Source organism: Xyrauchen texanus, chromosome 44 (assembly GCF_025860055.1).
Source record: "Xyrauchen texanus isolate HMW12.3.18 chromosome 44, RBS_HiC_50CHRs, whole genome shotgun sequence".
NCBI classification, from domain to species: Eukaryota; Metazoa; Chordata; class Actinopteri; order Cypriniformes; family Catostomidae; genus Xyrauchen; species Xyrauchen texanus.
Window position 1 is genome coordinate 14,412,393 of NC_068319.1, and position 14,308 is coordinate 14,426,700.

Here is a 14,308-nt window from a genome sequence, read left to right on the forward strand (position 1 = left end):
AATCAAGATGGGGCAGGTCTATCTTCTTGGTCCATAAGGAAAAGACAAAGAATACAGAGCTGAAAAAAAGGTGAAAAATGAAAGATTGTCCAAAGCCATCCATGATGCTTTCTGCTCGTTCATGCTTCGATGCTCTTCATTATTCTTTCCTTCAAAGTGCTCAAGAATTAAAAATGGAGTCAAAACTATGATTTTACCAATTACTTATTTTCATCTCTTATCAAACACAAGGATTGTGCTCGCACACACTGGATGAGATGCAGGGTTTCCAGAGTCTTTTGACCAATGAATTGGCATGATTTTTCCATGACTTTTCCAGTACCTTGTTTTTACTGGATTTTTTAGGATTGTTTAAAAATCACATCATAGGGACTGCACAACAAACAATGTTTTGCCAACGTAATACACTGGAGCATAGGGGTGTACAATATATATCGTCTTCGATAATATCACAATTGTGAAATAGACGTGGGTCATCATCAATAGCATGGAGGTGGTTTGGTTTTGAATGGTCAGATGCTAGTCAAAAGACGCCAATCTGCAAACTATGCTGAAAATCGGTTACAGTCAAAAGCAACTCGACGACCAACCTGTCTCACCATCTTCGAACTACCCACCGCACTGAATATGAAAAGTTTTGCGAGTCAACTGAACACAACATGCCAGCAGCTGACAGGGTACAAGCAAAAAACACTCAACAAACATTGGCCAAATCATTTAGCAAAAAAGTTCCTTACGACAAAAAAGCGACAGATGGCAAGATATAACAAACGCTGTCACCAATTACATCGCAAAAGACATGGTGCCAATTCAAGCGGTTGAAAGAGATGGTTCTAAACAACTTTTGAAGACTTTAGACCCAAGATACACACTGCTTGGGCATTTTTAGCATCTTTGACTTCATGCTAAATTTTACAGAAGAGTGTAATTTGTTTACAAATGTAATAAAAAAAATACTTATTAAAATGTCCTATTTTTGCTTCTTGCTTGTATGCTGCACAGTTCACCTTATAGCAGAGCAGTGTTTTGTATTGTTCTTACTTGAATGATTCAGTTTAAATAATAAAGACCTCTTTTCCTTCAATATATTGTTTCAATTAATAATATCAACAATCAATATCATGTTATGCTATTAATATGTTGTAAGAGGGCACTAGTACAATATAAGACTTCTAAAAATTTTCTTTTTGAAGGTATTTTGAAAATATCGTCTGTTTATCGTTATCAACAAAATCCCAGAAAATATCGAGATATAATTTTTGGTCAATATCGCACAACCCTACTGGAGCAGAGTGAAATTACATGTATTTATAATCAGTATAGACATTTCCATGATTTAAAGAGTTTACTCATTTCCATTGCTTGATTACAATATTCTAATTCGCTGATATTTCTAGGATTGCAATGGCCGCAGACAGCATCACATGGACCACAAACTACTCAAACCCAAAGCAACAATTATAACTCTCTGGGGCAGGTGTGTTTGCATCCAGAGAACTGAACTTAAAAGAAAATTAAATTCTAAAAGGTATCCTTACTCAAAGCTTTCACATCATTCCTAGAGAAATGCTCAACCAGCCTGACTGATCTGCAGGTGTTCACACTTCTACAGAGATGAATCAAACACCTTTTCACAAGTTTGTTAAAGCACAAGCAAAGGCTCTTTTAAGACCTCCTATGATCCATTTTTATAACTTAAAAGGTTCTTGTAAACATTCAAATCATTGTACTGCGCATTAACTTAATAGTAAACTTTTTAGGTTCATCCGCAAGCGACAGACAGTGGCTGCTAAACTAGGACTGTAGCAACAATAATTGAACATCTTTGCTTGGGCCTACGGCACATTTTGATGACAACCAACTAAAATGCACACACAAAGAGTGTGTGGGTGTGAGAGGAAGAAAATGAAAAAGCCCACAGTCATAAGTGACAAAAAACAGAGTGGGTGAAACAGGAAAAAGAAACTGAAAAAATGCTTGATGCTCAAATGCTTACCTATGAGCTCGTGGTGGATGAGCTCAGAGAAGTTGGGATCGTCGCCCCACCAGAAAAGCCAGAGCTCCCGGCGCCCCTGTCTCTGGCTCCTCCGCCACACACTCAGCACATCCGCCTTCAGACAGCGGCTGAAGCTGCAGAGGATGGGGTCCTCCTCGGTGACGGCGAACAGCATGGGCGCCGAGGTCGAACCCTGCCAAACGTACCTCTTCCATTTTATCCCCGTCAAATCAGCCTGCGAGTGAGAGAAACACGAGTCATCTTCTGCAATAAATTCTCTCACTACATGTGAAAAGAAACCTATATACAGCAGCATTTGAAGAGCAGCTAAAAGTCTTCTGGTCTATTATGTGATTTTATGACTTCAGAACACAATAAATGTAATGGACTGATCCTAGGCCAACAGCACTAGAGCTATGAAATACTTAATGGATCAAAGCCCAATACTTAATCCTATCATAATGATACACTGTAAGATCAGCCACACAGAGTGATGCAGATAAGAGAGATCAGAAAAAGGAGTGAAACAGAATATATAAGAAACAATTGCTTTGTTCGATTGTTTTTTTTAAAGCCATACAGGCTTCTATGTCTATTCTCATGGCAAAAACCAGGATAAAATATACACTCACTTACAACTTTATAAGGAACACCTGTTCACCAACTAACTCATGCAATTATTTAATCAGCTAATCATTTGGCAGCAGTGCAATGCATAAAATCAAGCAGATACAGGTCAGGAGCTTCAGTTAATGAATCACATCAACCATCAGAATGGGGAAAAATGTGATCTCAGTGATTTCGACCGTGAAATTATTGTTGGTGCCAAACGGGCTGGTTTGAGCATTTCTGTAACTACTGAACTCATGGGATTTTTACGCAGCGTCTCTAGTAGGTAGGGCTGGGTATAGAGTTCGATACATTTTAGGCACCGACTGAATTGCCTCTAAACAATCGAGTATCGAAAAATGTCTTGTCGTTCGGTACAAAATTTCGATACCTAAGGGGTTAATCTCACATGCTAGATGTGCTCAAATCTAAAAGTGTTGGTGATTGGCTGTGTTTAGGCATCAAGGGAAAAAACTAGTATCAGAAAACGGCTTTGAGTTCCAGGGTTGAGAATGTTATCAGTAACATTGCTAACACTGTTCTACATTACAGAGAAATACTAAAACGTAACAATGAGCCTTTAAAATGAAATTTTTACAAGCACACTCACGAAGCGAGACGCAGCGACACCGGTAAAAGTGGTAATGATCCTGAACGTGATGGAAAAAAAACAGCAAGAGGCTGTCTGAACATTTTGTTAATTTATAGAGAGAAATGCACATTCGGGTTGAGCAAACAGACGATGATCTCGGGATCAATGATGGTCAGAGAGATCGCCAATAGCTGATGACTTTGACCAGGTCATGACGATATTTGGCTCGTTTTCCCATTAATCTATTAAATTATTATTATTATCAAATTAATATTACATACAATTTTCCCATAGACACAGGTTTGAAGAAACACTCTTTATTATATTATTAAGTACAGATGACAGAAAAGCCGTATATGGGCATATATGATTGGCTGATACAGAGGCGTGCAGTCTCGTGGAAAATCTCGTCATAGTTTTCCTGCAGAGTTTTTTTTTTTTTAATTTTTAACCAACGTATCGAAGAAAGTATGGTTTAGGAACCGGTATCGATATCAAATTTTTTTGAATGATACCCAGCCCTGTCAAATAAAAATTCGAATACATGTCCAATTTAAGAAGAAAAAAATGCACACTTGAACACTAAAACCACGCATTCGAATTTTGGATGTGTGCAAAGCACAGACTTCAGATCGATTGCATTTTTATGCTATAAAAGGCTAGACACACCACAAACAAATACAGTTTAACAGAAAGCCGGTCTTTAATCAGACATAGCAACTAAAAAACAGTTCTCCTACATGAGGTGCTGTATAAACAAAAACAAAGCGAAACAAAGACGTTCGTTTAGCATGCGTTTAAATAGAAGTGTTAGTAAGCGTTTTATCTAAACTAAGTCGATCTAGAAAGCTATTTTGAAATCAATATCTATAAATTATCACATTTATCTAGAAATTACTCATTGTACATCAAACAATGTGTGTAAATTCATAAAACCCTGCAGATAGAGATGCACCCTCTAGCGGTTCACGCGGAGCAGCACAGCAATATGAAATAACTCATTACAATTCAATTAGCAAAGTATGTCAAAATGATCGCTTGCCAAATGTTGGCTATAGACGCAGTACACTAGAATCATGGTAACAGAACAAAGCAATAAGTGATGTATCTGAATCATCATGGGAAAATGAGCAGCGGGTGTTTGATTCTCCCATATATAACCTCTCCATGATTTGAAATGACATGCAATAAATGTCACGTAACTTAACGTTTTTTTATGTATAAAAATAAAAGAAAGGAAACATGCGCATGCCGAGGCCAGTTATGGTCTTAAGCAGGTGTATACCCTGCATGATGGACAAAGCTGAGCTACAATCACACTGTGTACAATCGTACAGGGAATATTACCACTGTCTTTTATATCAGTCTCTGTGTTGTTAACCTGTCACCTTCAATTGGAGCGCAGCACACACGTGCAGCTGATTAGGGGTGCGTTTCCCGTACAACAATGTAAATCACTGCTGACCACCACAGTATGATGCATCATAAGAGAAACTAACTAGCTAGTCACAACTGTTTCCAAAACTTTAGTAACTATGTCGCACATCCCTCGTCCAAACCACATTGGTTAAACAATGTGGAGGTGTCTTTAATGACGTTACACGGAGGGTGGAGTAATAACTTCTGCAGAGATCGAATGGATATCAAATTGTAACAGTGGTTAGAGAGCAGTTTATTGTGAGACCACTGCTTAAGACACAAAATACACGTTTAAGTTTATATGCACTTTGTAAGTGGCATACTCCTTACTAAAGAATATAAGCAGTTTGGTCAGTAAGCACTTAGCAGCTCCATTAGCAACGTTATTTCCCATCCAAATCTATAGATATCGACGAGCATTGGCATCCGAGGTCTACTTTGCTATTTTCTGTTTTCCATTGTTTTGCTTTCTTTTCATATTTCCTCTGTTTCTCGTGTGTTTGTTTTCATTGCAACCTGTCGCAGAATTGAGCTGCAACAGTGGGGATTCCCTCTTACCTCAGGTTTACTGCACTTGAGCACATAAAAATGCACACTCTTCAAAAACAATAAGAACGCCACTTTTATTCTTGACACAATGAGAGACATAGAATGAATTATATATATGAGTGAAAGGGGCTCTGGTGAAGCTGTGTGGCATTGCATAACAACAAACATATGATTTTCAACTTGCTTTTCAGAACCAGAAGTTAAAACCCTTCACCATCTGAATTTAAATCACAAAATAATCTCAGCAAAAAAAGAAGCATCCTCTCACTTTCAACTGCTTTTATTTTCAGCAAACTTAACATGTGTAAATATTGTATGAACATTCATGAAGATGTCTTACAACAACTAAGACTTAAACTTCCACAAGGCACTTGCAAGTTCCCAGACATTTCTGGGGGGAATGGCCCTAGCCCTCACCCTCCGATCCAACATGTCCCAGACATGCTCAATGGGATTGAGATCCAGGCTATTCGCTGGCCATGGCAGAACACTGACATACCTGTCTTGCAGAAAATCATACACTGAATGAGCAGTATGGCTGATGGCATTGTCATGCTGGAGGGTCATGTCAGGATGAGCCTGCAGGAAGGGTACCACATGAGGGAGGAGGATGTCTTCCCTGTAACGCACAGCGTTGAGATTGCCTACAACGACAACAAGCTCAGTCCGATGATGCTGTGACACTGCCCCAGACCACAATGGACCCTCCACATCCAAATCGATCCTGCTCCAGATTACAGACCTCGGTGTAACACTCATTCCTTTGATGATAAACGTGAGTCCGACCATCCCCCCTGGTGAGACAAAACTGCGACTCGTCAGTGAAGAGCACTTGTCCTGTCTGGTCCAGCGAAGGTGGGATTGTGCCCATAGGCGACGTTGATGCCAGTGATCTGTAGTAAGGACTGGCCTTACAACAGGCCTACAAGCCCTCATTCCAGCCTCAACCAGCCTATTACGGACAATATGAGCACTGATGGAGGGATTGTGCATTCCTGGTGTAACTCGGGCAGTTGTTGTTGCCATCCTATACCTGTCCCACAGGTGTGATATTCGGATGTACTGATCCTGTGCAGGTGTTGTTACATGTGGTCTGCTACTGCGAGGATGATCAGCTGCCCTTCCAGTCTCCCTGTAGTGCTGTCTTAAGGCACTTTTCCACTGCAGTTTACGGTTCGACTCGCCTAAACTCTACTCGCTTTACTGTTCTGAGCTTGCATTTCCATTGCTGTTTAGTACCACCTCAACGTGGGTGGGATTATAGGCTGATCGTCATAGTTGCGCCGCCTCTACTGCCGTGACATCATCTTAAACACAACACAAACACAACCGCTAACTGTTAGCTACTAGCTCATTGTGCTGCATAAAGCAGTTGTTGCATGGTGATTTTACACCAAGTGTAACAGTTAAATTTGCCTGGTTGTTTTAGAAGCTAGCTTCCAGTAGCTGGTCAACTAAAAGTGAAGCTTTCAAGCAGAGTATATAATTAATGTAACAAAATGCACCATCCTCCATCGTTGCTTAGTCCAGGGCACTCTCCCTCCCATTGCTCACCGGTTTAGGTAGCGTCCATTTGGTCAAACCACTTTGACTTTTCCTTGATGGTTCTGTAGTCACTTTTAAGTTTTTTTTTTTAAACTTTTCCCTACACTCTAGGTAGGTCTGGCTGATGCACTTCCTGAGAGACTTTTTCTGTTCATCGCTAATGAGTGGACCATCTGCACCTTGTTTATTGACCATGGCGTGGTTTTGCACACAGCCATTTCTTTTTACACAATCCGAAAGTCGCGTGAACAAATTATACTGTTATCACTGTTGCTACTTTAAAACTAGAGGGTTGAAATCGTGTGTCGGAAATCCAGTGACGCTGATGGTGACTATTCTCCCTGACCAATCAGTGATCTGCAGGATTTTGTATCGGCTTGGCTCGCTTGGAACCTCAACCGAGGTGGAACTAAAAAAAAAAAAAGTATCAGGTACCCGGTACCATCCACAGTGGAAAAACCCATAAATGCGTGCAGAGTCGAGTTGTACCGTGCAGGAAAAGCCCCTTTAGGTGTCTTACAGTACAGACATTACAATGAATTGCCCTGGCCACATTTGCATTCCTCATGCTTTCATGCAGCATGCCTAAGGCACATTCACACAGATGTGCAGGGACCCTGGGTATCTTTCTTTTGGTGTTTTTCCAGAGTCCGTAGAAAGGTCCTACATTTTTATAACTGTGACCTTAATTGCCTACCATCTGTAAGCTGTTAGTGTCTTAATGACAGTTCCACAGGTGCATGTTCATTATTTGTTTATGGTTCATTGAAGAAGCATGGAAAACATTGTTTAAACCCTTTACAAAAAAGATCTGTACTTTTATTTGGATTTTTACAAAATTATCTTTAAAACACAGTTTCTTCGTTTCTTTTTTTTTTTTGCTGAGTTTATAATATCCCATTTGATGACCAATATTCAAGCCTGTCATTTTGCAAAGTGTTTTGTGTTAGTGCTTTTCTAATGCACTTGGCATTCGTCCAGTAGTTAAAGATGTGGAAAGGAGCACATAAATGTTATACTTGTGACTTGATACACCACAGTAGCAAGTCAGACCAAAAAGTAAGCAAATATTGCGAGAATCATGTCTACCGTGAATCGCTGTCATCCCTTCATTATCAACTGCCAGAATAATGTCATTAATAAATTAAATAAGTATGATTATGAATCACAAATATTTGTTTTGCAGTGTTGACCCACCATCACATACACTGCAACATTCAAGTAACTAAAGAACACTGTGTAAAGATTTTCTCAATACACTATTTCAATCATTTTGAATATAAATACTTTATTTAAATCATCAGACAATTCTCAAGAGGCTTACTTCTCATTTATCTCAAGCCACAGCATGAAAACTGAAGGAAAAAAAAAAACTTGAAAACAGCCTATTTTAAAAACAAAAACCTGTTAACAGATTAATAGAATTACAATATAAGAAATGTGATAATCAAATTAAATTGAGTCCTTTTACTGTCACAAATCATTGATGAATCACTCATTTTAGCTAGTTAATTTAAAATGATTATTAGCCACCAAGGTGTTTCCATCCATCCATCCCTCAGGTACATCAGTAGCAGGTGTACTAATGACTCACCAAATAAAAACAGTATTTATACGTGTTTCAAATGCCCAACAATGACAGCTTTGTAAAGTATTCTACAGCTTGAGCACAAAAGGTGACAGAACTCAGGCAGTGTAAACAAATGCCTTCAAATGGACAATGTCCACCCAGCCTGACTCTATCCGATGACGACGACATAAAAATATTCCGGCTTCAAGGACCAAGATCCATGAGAGGGCCACAAGAAGAAATTATGCCTTAAGTCCAGCAATGCCGTTCTTAGCTGCACTGTGTTATTATGCTGTGGGAATTTTTATGGAGGTGGTTGGTGATGGCCTGTGGCTCAGCAAGTCTTCGGTCAGCAAGGCTGGGACAGCAGTAACACCTTTGCTGTTACAGCTTATGAACGCCATGCTGACTTCCTCCTCAAGAAATCCAGCTGGCCAACATCCCACGAGTGTTTGGCATCATCGATGGCACCCTTATCCCAGTGGCAAGTCCTGTGGTGAATGAGCCCTTGTAAATTTGCAGGAAGGGCTATCCAGCCATTAATGTTCAAGTAGTGTGTGATCACCTGGGGGTCTTCACTTACACTGTGGCATAATGGCCTGGGAGCACACATGACTCTTTTAAATGGGCCAATTCAGCAATAAGGTGACAGCTGGCTGCTGGGAGACTGTGGATATCCTCTTCACCCAAACCTCTTGACACCTGTGCAGCATCCAGCCACCATTGCAGAGGAGAGGTTCAATCACGCCCATGGAAGGACACGCTCTATAGTGGAGAGGGCTATAGGAGTGTGGAAACAACTTTTTCTCTGCATCGGCAAGTCCAGTGGCAGCGTGAAGCTGAACCACTCCAAAACCTGTGCTGTTGTAGTGGTTACAGCAATTCTCAAAATGATTGCAGTCAGGGAAAATGTTCAACTTCCTGAGGAGGAAGAGGGGGTTTGTGCTGGTGCTGATGATGCTGCCGATAATGATGATCCTCTGAAACCACATCAAGGCAGAATGCATCATGCAAGAGCAGAAGTCAGAGAACATTTCATTCAGAATAAAAAAATATTATTTTTTGTTTTTATTCGTTTTGTTACTGTATTTTCTATTATTTAAAGGTGCACTCAGCGATTCCTGAGAAACACTGTTGATATTCGAACTCAACTGCCAAAACTGCCTTCAGTGCTCCTTTGGAAGCTCCGACCCTCAAATTCATGAATGTGAGATGCTTTTACGCACACCAGCTACAGACACTCACAACTTTCCTGCTACTAAATCTATCACAACCACAGCATATATTGGTTCTGTGAAACATAGCTACATTTATGTTACCCACCTATCGAGAAGAAAAAGTCTGTCTTCAAACCTTTACCTCTCTGAGGTCTCTCCACCGCTGAAAAGCCTCACCGATGTTGACAATGTAGACCGCGGGTTATCATAATCCTCCTTTTTTGTTTATATTCGTCTGACCTTTTTCTCTTGGTCTGTTTCTCAGCCATTTGTCCTCCTTGGAGTTCAGAAAGTTCACATCAGCCAGATTTGCCATCGCTCTTCTAATGAATTTCCCTCTTTTTAAATGTGAATGAATTAATCTTACACTCACATAGAGATTTTCTGACACTACACTCAAAGCACTGCAGATATGCTGAATACATGTACAGTACAGATAACACTTTATACCAGTGAAAATCACAAACACACATTATGTTTTACATATATTGCCAATTGTTAAATTTCTCTTTGGAAATGTTGTAACAAAGATATTCGCTTATTTTATTATTTATAACTCACCTATCTACACGGAAACTAAGCCAATCCTGCACGGCATAAATAATGTCTTTGGTGGGCACATCGAAGCGAGAACAATTGTGACAGTCACGCTGGAAGATCATTTCAAACTGAATTTCCAATAAAAATAACTTAAAAATATATTACGTGATATTTGAAAATCAAAACTTTAAGCCTTCCAAAGCTCTTAAAGTGGATGGTGACGTATTTGAAATTAATAGGGTATAGGGATGATAACTCACCCCAACCGCAGCTAAATCACTGATGTTGACAATGCAAACTAATGGGGCTTTTCCACTACATGCTACAACTTGACTGGACTCGCTTTTGGGGGAGGGGTTTCCACTGTGGATAGTACCTGGTACTTTTTTTTACCACCTAGGTCGAGGTTCCAAGCGAGCCGAGCCGATTCTAAATGTGACGTCAAAACCCTGCAGATCATTCTCTGATTGGTCAGAGGGACCGTCAGTACCAGCATCACTGGATATTCGATACAGGACCAGCTAGTTTTAAAGTTAGCTACAGCGATAGCAGTACCATTTGTTCACGCAACTTTCCAATTGCAAAAAGAAATGGCTGTGCGCAAAACCACACCGTGGTCAATAAATGAGGGGCAGACATTCCTCTTGTTTGTAAAGAACAAAATGAAAAATTCTCTCAGGAAGTGTCTCAGCTGTTGGCCGCACAGCCGGACCTACCAACAGTGTAGGGAAAAGTAAAAAAAAAAAAAATACAAAATAAAATAAAAAAGTGACTACAGAACCATCAAGGAAAAGTAAAATTGGTTCGACTAAATGGAGGCTATCTAGACCGATGAGCAATGGGAGAGCGCGCGCCCTGGACTCAGCCATGGCTGGAGTCCACGATGGAGGACAGTATGTTTTGTTATGTTAACTCTATACTCTGCTTGAAAGCTTCATTTTATTTAGTTGACCAGCTACTGGAAAGCTAGCTTCTAAAACAACCAGGCCAATGTAACTCTTACACTTGTGTAAAATCACCATGCAACAACTGCTTTATGCAGCACAATGAGCTAGAAGCTAACAGCTAGCAGTCGTGTTATTGTTTATTGTTTTGAGTCACGTTTAAGATGATGTCACGGCAGTAGAGGTGGTGCAACTATGATGTTCAGCCTATAATCCCACCCATGTTGAGGCGGCACAAAACAGCAGTGGAAAAGCAAGCTCAGAAATGTAAAGAGAACAGAGTCGAGTCGAACCGTAACGTGCAGTGGAAAAGTGCCATAACAAGGAACTATGCTTCTAACCACAAGTGGAGAGTTGTAGATCCAACTACACAACTTTGTGACACAGTTTGTGAATGTTTGTTGGAACTATGGTTTCGGGTCTCGGTACATTCAGAAGCATGTACCGTTGTGGAATAAGCGGAGGGAAACATCCTGGCGTTACATCTTAAATGCAGTCAAATTTAATGCGTTATAGCTTTATTAAAGTTCAAATAATACAGAAGCAGCTCATGTTAATAACTATAAACTCAGAAACTGGCATTTCTCTGTGTGGTCGGTGACTCTTCTATTATTTGCGCGAATGTCCCAATCTAAGGGTGAGAGATTGAAACTGCACCCGGCTGAGAGAGACTCTGCCTCGGGGACACTCATCTCTCGAGCATCTCTCTAGATTAGAACGCGATTGCTCGCGACTTATTTAATCATAATATCTATATATATATATCACTATGCATTTCTTATCAAGAAAAATGTCAATATGCAGCTTTATTAATAAAATTGGAAAAATCTGAAACTGCCCAGCCCTAGTTTAAACTAAATGTATTATATAAATGGCTTAAGATAAAATCATCGTAACTTGCTTCATGAACAAAGACATTTCTGAAGAGCAAGAGTGGCCATCTGAAAAACAAAGTAGGCCTGTAAAATAATGAAGCAAGTAAACAGGTTAGAGGAGAATGAACAATAAATGCAGAGACATGCGCATCCTGATCAGCTTAATTGACTTTGGTAGTTCAGGTCACAAGGACCTCTGTTTTTATAAAACAGGACTGCCACATTTATGAAGAATACAAGTCAAAACCAACCATAAATCAAAGACCTGCTTATTAACTATTTAAAAAAAAAAAAAAAAACTTTTTGCAGCCTTGACCATTAGAAAACAACTGTCCTTCTCTGTCTTACATGCCCCATTGAATCAGTGAACAAAATGAAATGGCAGATGATTTCGGGTTTTAACAATCATGTTCTTGATTATGCTGATTTGTTGCAAAGTGAAACTTTTTGCAGCTGCTGTTCCAGTTACAGAAAATATTTCCATTTGACTTTAAGAGCAAAGATCAAACACCTGCATAATATGCAAAAAGAGAACATCTGTGCAGAGGATGCACAGACAAATACAGTAGAAATATTGGTGACGCTCGTTACTGAAACTCAAAATGGGACAAATACTTGCAGTCAAAGTGTAAACCATTGACAGCTGATGAGAAATAGTCCAAGTGGCTTTAAAAGAAAATAAATGAGCAGAACCTTAGAAATGGAACAACCCGTTGATACGCACCCCTTTTTTAGCAGAAACCATGAAAATGACATGCCTGAATTTAAATGGTTGTATTTACTGACCCTTTGGAGTATGAACAGAGTTGTAGTATCATTTGAAAGAAGATACTTTGGGATTTATTTCCCAAGTTTCAGAATTAATATATGTTGTTACTTTTTAAAGTTAGAGAAGCTGAAGTAGTGGAAATATTTTGAGCTGAACATGTATTTATGATCTAAAAAAACTATAATAAAAGTGCCAAGACAACCCAGAAATACAATGTTCTCAAAGCCACAAGTCTAAAGAAGTTACGTTTCAAATTTGAAGACGATCTACCAAAAAATGAGGTTCCTGCAAGCTTTTTTCTCTGTAAAATCACTGGAAGCGTACAGAGTAAAATGAAGGCTCCGCATTTCAAGACGACACAAAATCTGACTGCACTGCTCGGCTATTATGAATAAAACTACGCTGCATTTTTAAAAACAGACTTTGGAGACAGGCTTGTTTTGTTTACGGGACTCTAATATATAAGATCATATACAGTTTTCCAACATGAATGCTGCTCAGATTGCCTAGTTTGTTGAAGAACGATGACAAAGGGTAATTCTTTCAGGCGAGATCTCATATAAACAATGGAGAATATATCAATATTTCTCAGATTTATCACTTTTATGGACAAAAAGTGCTATTGGATGTTTCTCAATGAACGCTTGTCATGGACAATTGACCCAAGTGTGGCGAACTGGATTCATCTGGCGATCGCGTTATCATGATAAAAGGTATGAAGTCCCGTTTTGATATTGCATGATTTCATTTGTACTCCTGGTACAAATAAACAAATAGTTGTTTCTGGAGGATCGCTATCGTGAAACAGAGATCGGATATCAATGTTGAACCCTTAGACCTTTGAAAAGATGTATAATTTGTTAATATTAACTACATTTATAGATGGTAAATTATATATAAAATCTAAGCAGAGTAACGTCACTACCGCAAGCAGGGGTTTTGCGTATCAACAGGTTAAAAACAAGTAAACAAAGTATTGAACAAAACAGTGACGTATTCCACTTTTCCAGTTGTAGAGGTTATTAAATTAAATTCCATATGCAAAAATATAAAAACAAAAATAAAAGAAATCTACAGAAAGTTTCTGTGCTTGTGTATTTTAAGGGCCAGAGTCATGTTCAGTTAATTAAGATTTTGGTTCCTTTGACTTTCTACTTAAACTTGAGTGGTCCGTTGGGTAACTTCCTCTTTTCACACAGAATCCATCTTCTCCTTCTGCCTTTTTTAACTAGAGCTTTACAAGAACTCCCCTGAGCATTGTCAAGATCGACAGCAGATGCTTCTCATGAGAATTAAAGAAAGCAGCTCAGCAACAGGTAAAATTACAAATGAAGTCAGAAGTTTAAATATGCCTTAGCCAAATACATTTAAACTCAGTTTTTCACAATTCCTAACATTTAATGATAGAAAACATTCCCTGTCTTAGGTCAGTTAGGATCACTACTTTATTTTAAGAATGTGAAATGTCAGAATAATAGTTGATATAATTAGTTATTTCAGCTTTTATTACTTTCATCACATTCCCAGTGGGTCAGAAGTTTACATACACGTTGTTAGTATTTGGTAGCATTGCCTTTAAATGGCTTAGCTTGGGCCAAATGTTTTGGGTAGTCTTCCACAAGCTTCTCACAATAATTTGCTGGAATTTTGGCCCATTCCTCCAGACAGAACTGGTGTAACTGA

At 39.1% G+C, this 14,308-nt stretch overlaps 1 protein-coding gene across 1 annotated transcript in view; it reads right to left on the reverse strand.

Moving 5' to 3' along the window:
- The window catches only part of LOC127636497 (mediator of RNA polymerase II transcription subunit 13-like), a 45,849-nt gene that overhangs the window by 15,901 nt on the left and 15,640 nt on the right, over positions 1 to 14,308 (reverse strand). The window contains exon 2 of the mRNA XM_052116992.1: positions 1,997 to 2,231. Coding sequence (XP_051972952.1) covers positions 1,997 to 2,231 — 235 coding nt within the window. The remainder of the gene's footprint in view (positions 1 to 1,996; positions 2,232 to 14,308) is intronic.